General features: G+C 45.9%; 2 protein-coding genes and 1 long non-coding RNA gene across 7 annotated transcripts; 2 read left to right on the top strand and 1 right to left on the bottom strand.

Annotated features, from left to right (window-relative positions):
- The first annotated feature begins 304 nt into the window (after positions 1–304).
- Positions 305–3105, top strand: LOC120667370 (GDSL esterase/lipase At1g71250-like). Its single transcript, XM_039947456.1, has 3 exons — positions 305–1201; positions 1298–1565; positions 2724–3105. The coding sequence occupies exons 1-3, from the start codon at positions 626–628 to the stop codon at positions 3032–3034; spliced, it is 1155 nt and encodes a 384-aa protein (XP_039803390.1). The 5' UTR covers positions 305–625; the 3' UTR covers positions 3035–3105.
- A 977-nt stretch (positions 3106–4082) lies between these two features.
- Positions 4083–6141, bottom strand: LOC120663463. 5 transcript variants are annotated; one of them, XR_005670515.1, is made up of 3 exons: positions 5795–6141; positions 5494–5712; positions 4083–4623 (listed from the first exon to the last, which is right to left on the bottom strand). It is a non-coding gene; the product is annotated as an uncharacterized LOC120663463 (long non-coding RNA). The 5 variants fall into 5 exon arrangements; XR_005670514.1 differs by having other exon boundaries at positions 5859–6141; XR_005670516.1 differs by having other exon boundaries at positions 5904–6141.
- A 5223-nt stretch (positions 6142–11364) lies between these two features.
- LOC120663455 (protein DETOXIFICATION 21-like) lies at positions 11365–16999 on the top strand. Its single transcript, XM_039942271.1, has 8 exons — positions 11365–11957; positions 13059–13600; positions 15316–15402; positions 15581–15637; positions 15715–15953; positions 16042–16160; positions 16249–16335; positions 16473–16999. Exons 1-8 carry the CDS (start codon positions 11598–11600, stop codon positions 16551–16553), a joined length of 1572 nt encoding a protein of 523 aa, XP_039798205.1. The 5' UTR covers positions 11365–11597; the 3' UTR covers positions 16554–16999.
- The last annotated feature ends 700 nt before the right edge of the window (positions 17000–17699 follow it).

The raw sequence follows: 17699 nt of genomic DNA, 5'->3' as shown, positions 1-17699 counted from the left end.
GAATGAATTAATCTTGACAGAAGACCTTGTATAATGTTTATTCCATACATGCGATTTTTTTTTTCAAAAGCAGATATTTTACCCAGAGATGCTTAAAAAGATAATAGGAAGTTATCGACGAGTCCCTACCCCACCCAGGCAGTGGCGGATCCAGAAAACATACATAGGGAGGCTGAAGTATAAGAGCAAGTCCAAGTTCATGTTCATGGTATCTCATATAAGACCAATTATAAAATCGACATTGAAGTTATACATCACTGAACTAGGCAAATTATTCAATTTAAATCAGTGCTTGCATACGTACCCAACGAAAGTCAAAGATCAGACAAGCCAAAGATCATCTGCCATTCACCCATTAAATGGGGAGGGCGAGAGGCGGATTGGCGGGAGAGACGGGACTTGAGAAAGAGAGCCAGAGACCGAGAGAAAGAAGAGAGGCCGAGAGGGAGAAAAAAAAAGGCCAGCTCGGTCGGGCCGGTATCTTTTATTGCCGGGCCTTTACATTTGGGCTTTGGCGGGGTAAAGACATCTGGGCCAAGTTGTTAGCTGAACAGCCCCGTCGGACGGCGCGTCTTCAACCTCGCCGCGAACGCCAGCTACCGGTTCGCGCCACAACGCCCCCGGCATGGCGCTCCTCCTCCTCTTCCTCTCCGTCCTACTCTGCTTCGACGCCGCCGTGGCTGGGTCATCTCGTTCTCCGGCCACCGAGCTCTTCGTCCTCGGCGACTCCACCGTCAGCTGCGCAGCCAGCATTCTCCCCCTCAACCTCACCGCACCCTCCCTCCCCGCCGGCCCGTGCCTCTTCCCCTCCGCGCGCCGCCTCCTCCCCGACCACCTCGCCGCCAAGATGGGGCTCCCAGCGCCGCCCCACATCTCCACCCTCAACGGCACCGCGGCCGCCGCGGCGAGGGGCGTCAACTTCGGCGGCCAGTACGGCGACCGCGGGATGTTCCGCATGGGCGCCGTCGGGCAGCAGCTCCGCCTGGCCGCCGAGACGCTGCAGCTGCTGCAGCTCGAGGCGGGCACTCCGCAGGACGCCTCCGCCGCCGCGGCGGGCGCGGTGTTCGTCCTGTCCTTCGGCACCGACGCCTACGCGCGGCTGCTCGCGCGCGGGTCCGCCGAGGCCGACGCCGCCGCGCCCAAGCACGGCCGCCGCGGGCTCGGGCGCCTCCTCGCCGACCGCATCGCCCGCGCCGTCTCAGTACCGTGATGGATTCCTCCCCCAAATCAAAATCTTTGCCGCTGCAATCGTGGAAGACGTGCGAGCATTTTGACGGTGCGCGTGCGGGGTGTGCAGGAGCTGTACGAGGCGGACGTGAGGAGGGTGGCGGTGATGGGGGTGGCGCCGCTGGGGTGCGCGCCGCGCGTCATGTGGGAGGGGACGCGCGCTCTGGACGGCGGCCGCGGCGGCTGCGTGGAGGAGGCGAACGAGCTGATCCAGGGGTACAACGCCAGGCTCGCGGAGAGGCTGGACGACCTGCGGCCGGAGCTGCCTGGCGCCGCCGTCGTGTTCTGCGACGTGTACAGGGGGATGATGGAGATCCTCTCCAATCCCGGCAGATACGGTAAGGATAAGATGATTCAACTTTCGGCTATTCTTTTTAATTAGCACTTTATTTCATTGAAGTATGGTTGAATTGACACTGAATTGTTCATGATCTCTGAATTGCATACTCTGCATCATCATCATCATGCACAATTCTCGCTTATACCGTGTTCAACTAGCCTGCTTTGCAGAACGTACAATCAACAATTGTCAGCTGCCAAGGTGGCTGATCATAACATTTATTTATAACAGACTCATCAAAGCATATACTGCGATAAGGTACCCAGCTAGTCCATCAATAAGCATGTGCTGTAACTCCGTATGCCACTAAGTTTTGGAATACCTTAATCTTCAGACCATTCCCAACTGAACTACTAATAGCATATGGAACTATTAGTTCAGACTTGAGATGTTCCGACAAAACCACAAGGCGTATTTTGATGAGGATACTTCAGAACACCAACTTACTTGAATTGGCACTGAAATTATCATGGTCTGTCAATATAACCATGCACCCTGCACAATGGTCGAATTGATACTGAGTTCTTCTGGGTCACTGCATTGCATACTCTGCATCATGATGACCATGCACAATTCTCGCTTATGCTGTGTTCTACACATCTTTTTTAGAGTTCTTGTTCTACACATGTAGCCTGCTATGTAGAACAATAGTGAGCTGCCAAGCAAGGTGTCTGATCATAACATTTACAACACACTTAAGCATACTGCGATAAGCATGTGCTTTAACTCCGTCAGCCACTAACTTTTGGAATTTGGAATACGTGAGTCTTCAGACCATTCTCAACTGAACTCCTAATAGCTGGTGAAAATAGTTTCACCCTGTAGAAGTAACATTCCAAAATGATGGTTTTCTGGTGAAAGTGAGAGGTATCTCTACTGACCCCCCTTTGACCTTTGTCCAAGTATTGTGCTTCGACACATGATGGTGGCAGTCCATTTCGTTAAATCATTTTCTGGTGAAAGCAAAGGGAATCTCTGACTGATTCACATTGTCCAAACTCGAAAGTTATCATTGAAAAGGACATGATCATATATAATAATCATGGTGGCCGCTTTTTCTTGTGTTTTGCTGATGTGTGATTACTGAGTGCTGAAGAAAATGCATGCATGGAATTGCTAGCTAGCTTTATATAATCATGCGTGGCACCATTGTCAGGGTTGGAGGAGACGAGGGAGGCGTGCTGCGGACTGGGCCCGTTCAAGGCGACGGTGGGGTGCCTGAGCAAGGAGATGGCGTGCGGCGCGGCGGCGGCGGCGCGGCACGTGTGGTGGGATCTCTACAGCCCCACCGAGGCCGTAGACGCTCTCGTCGCCAACTGGTCGTGGGGGCGGTCGCCGGCGGATTCGGCCTCCGGCTCCGGTGCGACGATGAGCAGCATCTGCAGCCCCATCTCTTTGCAGCAGCTGGCAGCTGCTGAGGCGCCGCCGGCGGACTCCAGTAGTACGGATATATCAACACGTAGTTAAGAGCATCACTAACAATCTTACTATCACTGATTGCAGGCTCCTTTGAAACCTCCATGTGAAGCCACCTAGAATTCTAGATGGACACTCTAAGAAAATAGAGAAGTTCCATCTACCTACTATAATCATAATAGTCATTGGATCTGTTATATTTTCTAATAAATTATCCACCTCTGTCATTGTAAAAATAGACTAAAGTAACCCCTAAATATGCATCTAAATTACCCACCTTTGCCATCATAAAAAATCTAAAGTAACCCCCTAGTTTTCGTGTAAATTACCCATCTATGTCATTAAACAATAATGCAAAATGACCCCTTAATTTGTATATAAATTATTCAATTATGTCATTATTAAAAGTTAAAATAACCCCTAAATCTGAATCTAAATTATATAATTACAACAAATATTAAAGTATATCAATATAAAATTTTAAATTACTATTTCTATCATTAATATATTATTATGTACATAAAAATACTACCCACGATAAGTATCACTGTGTATTCATGTACGATAAAAGAGATAAGAACACTAATTCATAAATAATTAGTTTAATCAAATATAAATATCAAACACACATGGAGTTGTGGTGTAAAATAAAATCTATCGCAACTATAATATCATAAATATATATTTTATAGTATGTGTTAAAAATATTCAATAAATATGTTATATATATATTATATGAGGCAGGCAGGCAGCCCACCATCGCGATCCCGCCTGGCCCCTCTTACGCCCTCCCGTGCCGTTGCCTGCGACCACGTTCCCTTCTCCCTTCGATTTTTTTCCTCATTGACTCCACGTGTTCGGTTTATGTATTTTTGATCGGTGGTTAATGGTTTTTTTATCGGTGGTGCAGGGGCAGCCGGGTAGGCATGCAATTGCATTTTTTTTCCCAGGACATGCGAGTGTGACGACACGCCATTTTTTGGTCAGAACATAAAATATTCTCATTCTAGAGAAAGAAAACATTAATTCCAGCTGGGATGATCGTTCACGTCATTGAGTAAGACGTAACCATTTTCTATCATACTATAAGACTTGTCGGTGAAGCATATGCAATCATAAAAACTTCAATTCTATGCAAAGTAGCAGTAAGTTCTCTTATCACAAAACTGAGAACACTTTGCATTTACATTCACCATATTCAAACCGAGCACACGATAAGAGCTCATAAAAACTCAATGCATTCTACTATTTTATTGACCCTATTTTTACAATATGGTAGAACAATAAACAAAAAGGAAATCAGAAACTATCTAGCCAATCAACCATCTCATGTGCAGGTATCCAGCATGCATATTGCAATCTGCATAAGAGCTAAGAATTATTGGTATATGCAGGTTAAAGACAGCCTATACACATTGCATAAGAGCAAAACTAGGGGCGCACGGGAGCAAACAGAGATGGAGGGCGTGTTGAGGAAGCTCCTGAGCAGATGGCACGCCGAAGGAGGTTGGTCGCAGGATCCGGCGCCGTCGGCAGTACTCTCCTAGGGGCGACGGGAGGACAGAGCGACATCACGGAGCGCCGGAGGAGCACCGGTGACGGGAGGAGCGGAAGCGACATAATCCCAAGCTGGGTGACACCTGCAAAACAGAGGGTGCAGACTAATTTATTCCTTACTAGGAAGTCTAGTGCCACAAGACTAAAGCTTCAAAATAATATGGTTCACAAGGTGAAATGGGCAAGGAGTAAAAAAAGTTACACTAACTATTTTTATTTTTACTAGGAAAGTCTGAACTGAACCAGGATAGCATGCTTGTTCTCTTATTGTCTGAACTGAAAAATGCACACTGTATGTAGCACCATGTCGTTTTATATACTCAAGAGAAAGACTGAACTGGTCCATATTATGCTCATGACAGGGTGGGGGAGCAAAGTGATATGCATAATCAGATACTGAAATTTCAGAATACATAAGCATGCATATGGACACCTCAGTCTCAAACATCAACGTCTACACATAAAGATGAAGTGGTACCAGTGTACCACAATATGCCTAAAGTCTAATAGGTGCAATCTAAGAAGAGATTCTGGCAGGATTTCATAAAACTAACCACAGGTAGTTCGATAGATATATTACTACTATATTATGCCTAAAGTCTAATAGGTGCAATCTAATAAGACATACTGAAAGGATTTCGAAAAACTAATCAAAGGTAGTTCAGTAAGAAATCATGGAATCAATGCTCTGATGTCTGGTCTAGCCTTTACTTTGTAAAATAGGACTCTTTCCATGATTATGGCACTCTTTGCACCTATGGTTACTTTGTTTTGTAGCAGTCTCAACCAACCAGGCAACCATTGAGAAATACCCATCAACAGAAATAAGTGTTTATACTACCATTTCTGTAAAATTAAAAAATGTCATTATCTAAACTTCATCACACACTATATAGCTCAAATATTAATATGGGACATATATTAAATTAACAGTACAAGCTTTATCACTCAACCTATTGATTGGCCTCAGTGAATGGGGAGGTGTTTCCATCTTGATATGACCAAGGCCTGAAACAGAAGCAGATGAATGTCTAATGAACCACTATAGCATGTTGTTAAAAGAGACGATAGGCAGCGAACTAAGGTTGATCACCAACAACAGGCTGATTGCAGAGCTCACACAAACTTCACAGCAAAACACATACACATTTGCGATCAAATTCTACTGCGATCTGAACATAAAGATGCAATTAATGTGCAAATCCTTCGAGAAAATACATGTAACAACAAATCAGTAATACTAAAAAAATATACAAGTCCAGTATCAGGCGGAGGGAGCTAGGAACGGGCGAAGCAGATCAGGACGGAGGTTAATGACCTAGGAGGCCAAGATCTCGCATCGTGGGATCGACGGAGGGCTAACCAGCAGCTTGCAGCGGGCGGCACCAGTGCCTGGATCGGCGACGAGAGGAACGGCGGCGCAGGGAGGGGGGGCGTCGCAGGAGGGGAGCGGTGTCGGGAGGATGGAGGGCCGTCGATAAGAGGGAGCGGCGCAGGGATGAGGCAGCGGCGTCGCAGGAGGGGAGCACCGCCGGGAGGAGGGGAGCTGCGTCGGATAGGTGGAGCACCTAAGGATCACCAATTAACATATCCAGAAATAATGAGCGAGAATCAATGATGATGATGAGAATCGACGACAGGCACAAAAAATCTACTAGGCCCTTGTTAGATGCACCACGTAAAGTTTTTGAAAGTTAATTTTTTTTATATTTGAGGTATTAATATAGGCTAATCACAAAATTAATTACAAAACAGGTCTACGAGATGAATCTATTAAGAACTAATTAATCCGTCACTAGCACATGATTATTGTAGCAATTTAGAGTCTGATCATAGCCAGCCTAATTAGGCTTATTAGATTCATCTCGTAATTTATAAGCAAACTATGTAATTAGTTTTTTATTCCATCTAAATTTAATACTCTATATGCACGTGCCGTACATATTCGATGTGATTTTGCATCTAAACCAGGCTTAGGAGGAGGAGAAGGCACACGGAACAAGCATCTATCATGTGTCACGGACGCGTCGGCCTAAGCAGGTTGTGCCATCGTCCGTGTCAGTATCCAGGCCCATTTTCAAGCCCGTGCGACCACACAAGCCCCCCCCCCCCCAAAAAAAATTTTAGGTGCTTCCAAAATATGATAAGTACACTAGTTATAGTCATATATAGTAGGCTTTGTTTTAGTTGTGTTTTGACTCAATACGAAGGAAATTGTGCACAAATATATCATAGAAGAGGAAACATGCCACTCAATTGTTGTCTTTCGATCCAATCCGCAGTGCGATCGTTTCTGCTTCCGCCGCGTCACCGCTTACCAGGCACGATGAGAGTCGCGATGTCTGCACTTTTATCTTCCAGACTTGGTTGGGCAGTCGCAGGTCATAACGACCTAGCGGCGATTGAGCGACCCAACATCCAAACGTTCCGCTCATGTGATCTGGCGACCTGACTGGTGCGGTGGCAGTGTCTATCACTATAGCCCCAATTCATAGTTTCGTACGACCCTGTCGGTATCATTATTATGTATCGGCCGAGAGAGATCGAGACTGAACAAGTTATATTAAGGAGAAGCAACTTCGATCCGAAATTCCGAATCAGTATCGTCTCGTGTTTCGCGTGCTCTATCGTGGCCGTGGCCGTGGTGGATGGCTGCCACCAAGTTGTTTCATAATGACATAAATGTTTTCTTGATGAATGGCATTCTTTTACTTTTAAAGATAATGGAATATGGAGAGATATAAACAATACTCCTAGTGTACGTAGCTGATGGCTTGCTGATTGGGCAACGGACGGGAGGGATAGGTGTGAAAGGCATGGGCCGACAGCGTGCCCGCGCGTCTTGCTCTGCTCCACTCGTTTCTTGCTGCTGCATGGTACGGTGTGGAGTAATTGCAAGCATGGGCATGGCATGCATCTGCTGGGTGGCCCTAGAAGCGCATGCATCTGCTGGGTGGCACTAGAAGCGCATGCATGGCAAAGCACTAACAAAAATTAGAACGCATTCAGCTTTCTATTATTTTATTATTTGATCAACAAACAAACGAAGTCTTCACGTTCGCTCTTAAAGTCTAAAAATTTCCACATTAATCAAAAAAATAAGAAAAATTAAAATTACCCACCACTATCATTACGAAAAAATTAGACTAAAATACTCATATACATATTTATAAATTATCCACCAGTACCATTAAAATATTTCTATTTATAAATATAAATCTATCCATCGTTTTGCATATCAAGCTACATATCGTACATACTTATAGAATACTAATTACACAAACAATTAACATGTTTCACCACACGTATATCTTATTATATTACCAAAATTCCAAATGCACCTTCACAATTATATTATTATTAGTTAAAATAAATAAAATAATTTTAGACTTTGCACTATATTAGACTATCACCTGGCCTGCAGTGATCATGATAAGAGGGTGGTCAAAGTTGGGCCAGCGATGATGATCAAAGAGTTGGAGGCCAAGAGCAAGGCCATGTTTAGGTGTAAAATTTTTAAAAAGGGAATCTTGCTATCTAGGAGTATTAAATAAAATCTATTTACAATTTTTTTTTGCACGAATGGGATGTAAATCGTGAGACGAATCTAATGAGTCTAATTAATTCATGATTAATCCATAATTAGTAGATGTTCATTGTAGCACCATTGGTGCCAAATCAGGGATTAAGTAGGCTCATTAGATTCATCTCGCGATTTACAACTCATTTGTGTAAAAAATTTATAAATAAATTTTATTTAATACTCCATACATGCGTCCAAACATTTGATATGATGTTTTTGGATGTAAATACGCATGCGTCCAAATATTTGATATGATGTTTTTGGATGTAAAGTTTTGGAATCTAGACACGAGCGCCGCGCTGCAAGCTTCTTCAGCCTCCATGAAGTCTGGAGACTGTCCATCACTGGTGAAGTCTGAACATGCATGTCCGCAAGCCCAATGCAAGCACAAAGCCATTACACGTCCAACCTGACCTTTTTCTCGCAATCCTCCTGCATCCCTATTCTTGTCGAGGGAGGGTCCATGACACTACTCGAAAGGTTTGTTGCTGACATTGCTACAAGACACTACCGCACCTCACAATTAACACCACAAGCTCAAAAAAATTAACACCACAAGCAGATCAGAAATCAGGACAATATCGATCAGGCCATGATTGGTATAGTAATCTTATCAGACTTGAGCATGAACATAGGTTTCTGAAATTCTGAACAGAATCTTGTGTTCTGCACTATGGAGATTTGTTGGCTTCTAGAAAGCAAGAAACTTGTGTCAATTGTTCCCCAACAGAAACTAGGCCATGGAGGCATGGCACCATGCAACAGACGACAGAATTAAACATAGTATCAGCAGACGACTAAGAGGATCATATAGTAGGGAAGCTAGCAAAAGAACAATTGAATCAATTGAACTGAACAGTGGGCAACATTGCTGCAAGAGCTGATAGATAAGAAACATGTTACTACTATTAGCGAATGGTACTAGCTAAGATCGAGGAGATAGTTAGCCATGACAGAATTAGGGTTGTGCGCTTGCCATGCGGCCACATCACTAACAAAGAAAGATGTAGACAAAAGGAGGTACCGCTGCACTAGCTAGCAGCAGAGAAGCACTCTTGATTACTGAAGTAAGTAACATGTGATGAGAAAAATTTAAGTTTATAAATAATAATTAGATAAGAAATATAAAATATATTTAGAATATCAATACTAGCCGCGCGAATACGCGTGTCACCTCACTAGTTTGCTAGCATTTCTTTTGCTCCTCGCATGGCGCCAACGCCTCCATCCATCCAGCTACTTGGGGCTTGTTTAGTTGTTTACATGAAAATTTTTACAAAGAAATATTGTTAATTTGAAGTACTAAATGAAGTCTATTTACAAAACTTTTTGTACAGATGAGTTGTAAATCGCGAAACAAATATAATATAATGATGCTAATTAATTCATGATTAATCCATAATTATCGGATGGTTATTGTAGCATCACTGTTGCAAATTATTTACAGCCTATCCATACAAAAAAAATTATAAATAGATTTTATTTAGTACTCCATGTATGTGTCAAAATATTTGATGTGATTTTTTTTACAGGGTTTAGGAATAAAGATATAAACAGGGCCTTGGCATTCCTCGCGTAAAGCCGCTGGCGGAGGCGAGCAACGACAACGAGCCTCCCAAACAGAGACAGCCGGGCGACGATGGAGAGACCGCCGCTGCGGCTCACACCCGTCGCTGTACGTAGTATTAGGCCTTGTTTAGTTGCGTAAAGATTTGGGTGTAAAACACTGTAGCACTTTCGTTTGTATTTGATAATTATTGTCCCGTCATGGGTTAACTAGGCTCAAAAGATTCTCCTCGCAAATTACAATCTAACTGTGTAATTAGTTATTTTATTTAGCTACATTTAATACTTCATGCATGCGTTGAAACATTCGATGTGATGGGGAATCTTGTAAAGTTTTGGAATTTTGAAGAAAACTAAACAGGGCCTTAATTCGCAAAGTACGACCTGGCAGTATGGCGTGGACGCCGATGGGGGACCGGATGGACTTTAGGCTATGGGTGTGTTTAGATCCCCAACCCAAAAAAAACTTTCCATCACATCTCCATCACATTGAAATATTAAATATAGCAAATGACCCATGTATATGCATGGAGTACTAAATGTAGGTAAATAAAAAAACTAATTGCATAGTTTTGATGTACGTTGCGAGACGAATCTTTTGAGCCTAGTTAGGTTATGGTAGGACAATATTTACCACAAACAAACGAAAAGTGCTACAGTGTACTACAGTGTCCGATGTGGCTTTTCGCATCCCTTTTCCCTCTATCTAAACACAGCCTATGTTTAGTTTCCAAAAAAATTCAAATTTTTCCGTCAAATCGAATTTTTAGACACATGCATGGAGTATTAAATGCAGTCGAAAAAATAACCAACTATACAATTCAACTGGAAATGACGAGATGAATCTACTAAATCTAATTAATCTATAATTAGATATTTATTACCAAATAACAACAAAAATACTACAGTATCTAAAACCAAAAATTTTCATAAACTAAACACACTCTTAGCTCCTCTAGTAGTAGTACTAGCTTCGTGCTACAGCCTGGGCCGCAGGACACCTCCCACGCACATCCGCACATGGCCACGACCACCACCGTGGCTTTATTTGCATTGTTCCCTCCGGCGTCCGCCACATACAGTAGACTGATCGATCTATTATTATTACAACTAGATAAAATATAATCATATATTGATAGAAACAAAACTAGTACGAGTATTGTATACATATAGTTATCTGTATGTTAATTTATAGTAATCTATGTGATTGAGTCATAGACGGAGGACTGATCCGACTAACATACGAGATGGACTAAGACTCATTTGCCAATAATACAAGATACAGTAAATTAAAAATTTAGATGGAAACAGTATGTGCTTTACAAATAGATATAGATTTCAAACTAAAATGTCAGCCCAAATAAAGTAAGCACACAATGGAAACACGTAGAGCTACCACAGACCACCGGTATTATTCTGTGTCTTGCAACACTAGCCACGCCTGCATGGATGCGCTTTTACCATGAGATTGTGTTTGGAGCATGCGCGCTTGGCCTGGCCTGCTGCTGGCCACAGCATCCACCCACTCATCCATCAGTTGGTCAATATTTATTAAACATGCCCATCATACCCTCCTTACCAACACAAATGCATGCAGCCGGGCTACAAGGGAGGGGCAATCTCGTCCGCCCTCCCACCTCCGCCAGTCAGCTACCTCTACCTCCCGCATGGGCATGGCATCGGCATTGGCATGCGCCCCCCACCTCAGCTACCACCCCCTCCCTGCTGCTTCCACAAACTAACAGGAGCATCCCTTTCATTCCTTGCCATATAGATAGATGCCTGCTCTGCATCCATCCTCAGATCCCCTCGCCTCCTAATAATAGTAGTCTTCGATCTGCTTGGATTCCTTTAGCTGGCGTAGCTTGTTGCAGACACGCACCACCACCAAAGCTAGCTCTAGCCAACATGGAGAACAGCAAGAGCACTAGTAGTAGCAGCAGCAGCAGGGGAGGAGAGGAGGAGTCCAACAAGGTGCCCCTGCTCCAGCCGAGAGCGGCAGACGACCACCATGGAGGCAGCAGAAGCTTCATCAGCAAGGATGATGATGAACAGCAGGTGGAAGAAGAGTCGTCGTCGCTGGGGCGGCGCGCGTGGGAGGAGAACAAGAAGCTGTGGGTGGTGGCGGGGCCCTCAATCTTCACCCGCTTCTCCTCCTTCGGCCTCACCGTCATCAGCCAGGCCTTCGTCGGCCACATCGGCTCCACCGAGCTCGCTGCATACGCCCTCGTCTCAACCGTCCTCATGCGATTCAGCAACGGCATCCTGGTATTTAATCTAGTACTAATCTTCTTGCTTCTAGTTATATGGTAGCACAATTTATATATAACTACTAATCTTGCATCCATGTGTGTATGCCAGTATGTGTTCCTTTCAATGAGTGATTTCATCTTAATCAGTTCCTCCATCGACAATAAAGGATAGGTACTATAGGAAGGACAAAACCGGTGCGTATCGAGTGTCCTGTAAACAGAATCTAAATAAATAAAAAAAGATGCGTAGCCGCCTAATAAAGTCTAAACCAAGGCAGCAGTCGTCTGTTTCAGCCTTTTTGCCTGCGTTGTCACTTGTCTTCCATTCATTCATATATAACAGTGCATGGACAAGGACCGGAAAGAATACCAAGCCAAACTTTCTGCTAGTAGGAACTTTGCTTTACAAAACTGATGGCCTGGCCACAATGAGACTGACTGACGTGTGACGAACACACAAGAGAGTAGTATTTTTATTTTGTCACATGCATCATCAACCGTAGTTGTATCGGTCGAGGTTGAATAATCTAACAGTACTGTGGTCCTTCATCAACCATAGTATTAATACCTTCATCTGTATTATTATGGGCCCACAGTATGCATAATTCCAATAAAGTTCCGCGCCAACTTCACCTTATATTCATTCATTCGGTGGGGTGGAGCCTCTCTTAAATTGTCTTGCACTTGCACGTGCCGTGCAAAAGAGAGACATTGAATGGGTTCGTCCTCAAGTTGCTCTGTTCTTTTCTCAGCCAAGAAAATGCGCCAGCGTAGACGCCAACCAGTACGCATCATCGATTGTGTTGTCCACATATCGCGCTCCAAAGTCATGGTAGAAAATTCATGGACGACTCCATTGGTTGATTGATAGCCGTCCATTCTTCGCTGTCAATACCCATATGCTGCTGCCGCGCACATCACCCTAGTGTCAGTGTCACCACAAACAAGAAGAAAACAACCTGCAAAAACCATTAACAGCTGAAAACAGCAAAATTTACCTAGGCATGGCAATGGCCTGCATGATATCTGTATATGCCAGACAATGTAGTAGTAACACTCTAGAACCAAGCTCAAATTAACTATGCATTTGATGGAAATTAGTTACCGTGAAATGCAGCTGGGCATGGCGAGTGCGCTGGAGACGCTGTGCGGCCAGTCCTACGGCGCCAAGCAGTACCACATGCTCGGCATCTACCTGCAGCGCTCCTGGATCATCCTCTTCGCCTGCTCCGTCGTCCTGCTCCCCGTCTACCTCTTCACCGAGCCCATGCTCGTCGCCCTGGGCCAGGACCCCAAGATCTCCGCCGTCGCCGGCACCATCTCCCTCTGGTACATCCCCGTCATGTTCTCCTACGTCTGGTCCTTCACGCTCCAGATGTACCTCCAGGCGCAGAGCAAGAACATGATCATCACCTACCTCGCCATGCTCAACCTCGCCCTCCACCTCACCCTCTCCTGGCTCATGACCGTCAAGTTCCAGCTCGGCCTGGCAGGGGTCATGGGCTCCATGATCATCGCCATGTGGATCCCCGTGTTTGGCCAGCTTGCCTTTGTCTTCTTCGGGGGTTGCCCTCTCACATGGACCGGGTTCTCGTCTGCTGCGTTCACTGACCTCGGTGCCATCATCAAGCTCTCGCTATCTTCTGGTGTCATGCTCTGGTAAGCACCATATTTATGCTTCAGTATGCATAATACAGTCTCAGAAGAAAAAAACAGCACTGATATTGTCGTGGTGCTGCAAACCACGGCCGGGTGGCGGAAGGCACCCGCCCTAGCCCAGAGGGTGTGTACTCGGGGGTTAGCTAGTCTTAGATCAATCTTCCTCAAGAACACGATGAACACAGCAGGATTTAGAGTGGTTCGGGCCGCCGGAGCGTAATACCCTACGTCCACTGGGAGATGTATTGTCTTGGTTGTGTGAATGAACCTATCCTCTGCTGGCCTTGGCTCTTGCCCAGCCTGAGGTTTTCTAGCGGCGCTCCCTCCTTTTATAGATCAAGGGGGAGCGGATACATAGGACGTCGATGCCCCGACAGGTGGGCCCAACGTGAATGTGGCTACAGTGGTAGCGAATCTTTCCTTCGATATGCGTACTGCTGCTCTTCTGACACAGGGGGTCTTCTCTTGTCCCGTCAGCGAGGCGCCCGTTGGAGTAGCGTAGCTTGCGGCGTGGCCTGCTGAGGCTATTATGTAGCGTCATAATGGGTGAAGCCGAGCCGTCGTATCCGACTGTTACGGCAGACTGGCAGACGCGGCATGGGCGGCGCCATCGGCTCCACTGCCTTGGTAATACGCGATCAATAGTGCCCCCTGGTCAGTCAAACGCCTCGGCTTCCACTATATCAAAGTGGACGTCCACCTACCGCAATAAATGCGAAGGTAGGTGGACCTCAATATGGAGACCAAGGGCCTCAATATGGAGACCAAGGGCCTCATACACGTGTCGGCCCCGGACCACCCTGAGGCGGGGCGTCCAAACTTTCCCTTGGAGAGGGGTCCGGTTGCTATCCAGGACCCTATGAGGGGTCCGGGACCCCGCGGGGGCCCGGATTCCTTGGGAGGTCCGGAGCCCTGGTTGCTTGCGCTTGAGCGCCTGTTTTTCCTGGGACACGTGGCGTTCCCAGACCTTCCCCGGCCGTGGAACAGGTCCGGACCTTTGTCGGGAGGACAGGACTTCGGACTGCAGGGGTCCGGCTGTTTGGTTGTAGTCAAGGATGACTACAAAGGCTCTTGCCTAGTCACAGCAAGAGGGGGTACCCCAGTCCTGGGGTACCGACGGTAACTGACAAAAGCTGCCCCGTGCCCAGAGGCAGCAGATCCCGCCTCAACCACTCGCACTTAATGCGGGTGGGTGATGGAGCTTCCAGCGGAAGGCTGGCGCCCGCGCCCGCGTCTGCGTGACGTGGCGGCTCCGGACCCCACCCGAGCAGCTTGCTGAGCCGAGAGCTCACGGGGGTCCGGGATGGCACGTGGAGGTCCCGGACCTGCCTGCGGGAGTCCGGATGGCACGTGGAGGTCCCGGACCCGCCTGCGGGGGTCCGGGTCCGCGGCCACAGGTGCTGAGCATTTCCACCTCTGGGACACGTGGTGACACCGGACCCGTCCCCAAACGGGAAGCGGGTCCGGGACCGTTGGTCCGGTGAGATGGAGTCGGAACCCAGGAGTCCGGCTGCTCAGCTCCTTAGGGCGTAGTTACGGATAACTACGCGAGTCTTGGCACAGTAGGAGTGGGTACCCCAGTTGTAGGGTACCGACAGATATAAATATACATAAGAGTAGTAACAATGTACATGCCTCTTTTAGTTAATTTATTTATCAAGATTTTGATACGACGGTAATACATACATACTCATCGATCTGCTTGGCCTTTTCAGTTTGGAATTGTGGTACAACACCATATTGGTGCTCCTCACAGGGTATATGAAGAATGCAGAGGTTGCACTTGACGCCCTTTCAATATGGTAATATACACTACATTAAGCAGTAGTTGTTATTCACATTTCTTCCATAGACACCAGAATTAGTGTCAACTACCAGAAGAGTAGCTACCTGTCATTGTATTGGTATGATGTCCCTTCTGTGGTCACAAACAGCTAGCAGTACTAAGCAGTGTGTGGTATCTATTTGTGACATGTGCAGCCTTAATATCAATGGTTGGGAGATGATGATTTCTGTCGGCTTTTTGGCTGCAACAGGGTACTTGCTTTATCTTTAGCCTTTTTTTATCCACTGTCTACTTTCCACCATTCAATGCTAATGCAACGTACCTTCAGAGTGCGAGTGGCAAATGAGCTTGGAGCTGGAAGTGCAAGAAGGGCCAAGTTTGCGATATACAATGTCGTCATCACGTCTTTCTTTATCGGATTTGTGTTATTTGTGCTCTTCCTTTTCTTCCGTGGAAGCCTTGCCTACATTTTTACTGAGAGTCGAGCAGTGGCCGATGCTGTTGCTGACCTCTCGCCTCTGCTAGCCTTCTCCATATTGTTAAACAGTGTTCAACCAGTGCTATCAGGTATGCTTTCGGTTCTACTTAATGGCAGAGATTAGTGCAATGTACCTCATATTTAATTGGCACTAAAATGTTACTTCATCATCTATAGGTGTTGCTGTTGGTGCTGGCTGGCAAAGTGTAGTTGCCTACGTTAACATTACATCATACTACTTGATTGGCATCCCTCTTGGAGGAGTCCTAGGCTATGTAGTGGGACTTCATGTAAAGGTAATATTATGAAATTTGGCATGAACGTGTCTGGTGCACCTTGGCTGTAAGTCGTGTTCCTCACTCCACTCGGTCATCTGCTGTGTAGGGCATTTGGATTGGCATGCTGCTCGGAACACTGGTCCAAACTATTGTGCTTCTGTTCATAACATTAAAGACCGACTGGGAAAAACAGGTATCTTGGTTCTTGGCTCACTGTTTGCTTAGTGTTGTACTCCTACTTAGCTATGTTATTTGTAATCTTCATTGATAATACATGGACTGCTAGAAGGTTCCACATTATATTGAATAGTTCTTTATTCCTATTTGCAGGTGGCGAATGCTCAAGAGAGATTGAAGAGATGGTACATGGAAGAGAACAGAAGGCTGCAGGGCTCAAGGGGAAATCCTTGAACCGGAAGTGGACCTTTGTGGGTTCTCCAAAAAAATATTTGAAGGGCATCGAGACCCAATGGCACACAAACATACCTTCTCAATTCTCACCATCTCAAGAACGAAATGAGGAACCTTAGCCTATCCAGAAAATGTGTTCACTCTTCATGCCAAGAATGAAATCCGTTGTTAGCAGTAGCGAACATCCAGTAGAAACGCACTGCACCAATTGCCAACAGGATGGCATATGTACGTGAGCCTGTGTTGGCTGGCCGTGAGTTTGGCGAGACTGTTTCTCTGCATCGATTTTGGATTTTTGGGGGTATGCTAATGTCGATCCCATCAAAGCCCTGCTTGTGGTTTGGACCTTTGGGGCATTTGTGCTGATTTTGTGTGTAAATTTGCGCATATAACTAGTTCCAGATGTGCACCTATTGGGTTCCTGTCGATCTATCTTGTTGACTGAACTACTGAGTTCGGTAAAATAAAATAGATCAGGCAAAACAAAATTGTTTATACTTGCTAGGGTTCTGTTTGCAATCTGCCAATGGCGCACCGAAGTGTTGATTTCTGATAAAATACAATCGACTTTCAGCAAAACTACACCACACTGCAATTCAACCCGAGGCAGATTGAGCGAGCAAAATCGAATGCGAGATCAGAGGACATATGGGAGGAGGGGAGTTGGGGGGCGAACCAAGCTGAAGTCTGTAGGCGAATGGGCGATCCCATCCTGTCCTACAGGCTCTTGTGCACTCAGTGACCGAGTGTGGCCTACTCTTCCTCGATTTACCCCATGGCTGCCGATCGAGGCAGCCCGCCGGCCGGCGTCCAGGGCTCATTGCTGCCGCTGCCGCCGCCGCCGCTGGGCAGTCTAACGGCGATCCACACCCGCTGGGCCTGGGCCTCTCACTTCTCAGCCCGTGTTTAGATGCAAAAATCAAAATTCCAAAAAAAAATTTCCGACACATGCATGATGGAGACTTAAATCTAGACAAAATAAAAAACGCATTGTGACTGCTGCATGTAAATCACGAGACGAATCTAATGAACCTGATTAGTCTTTAATCAGACGTTAAATTGCTACATTAATGCTACAGTAAATAACCTCTAATGACAGATTAATTAGGTTTATTAGATTCGTCTCGCGATTTACAGACGAGTTCT

This window comes from Panicum virgatum, chromosome 3N (assembly GCF_016808335.1).
Source record: "Panicum virgatum strain AP13 chromosome 3N, P.virgatum_v5, whole genome shotgun sequence".
Lineage (NCBI taxonomy): Eukaryota > Viridiplantae > Streptophyta > Magnoliopsida > Poales > Poaceae > Panicum > Panicum virgatum.
Note: the sequence above shows the minus strand (reverse complement) of the source record. Positions and strands in the feature narration are given on the sequence as shown.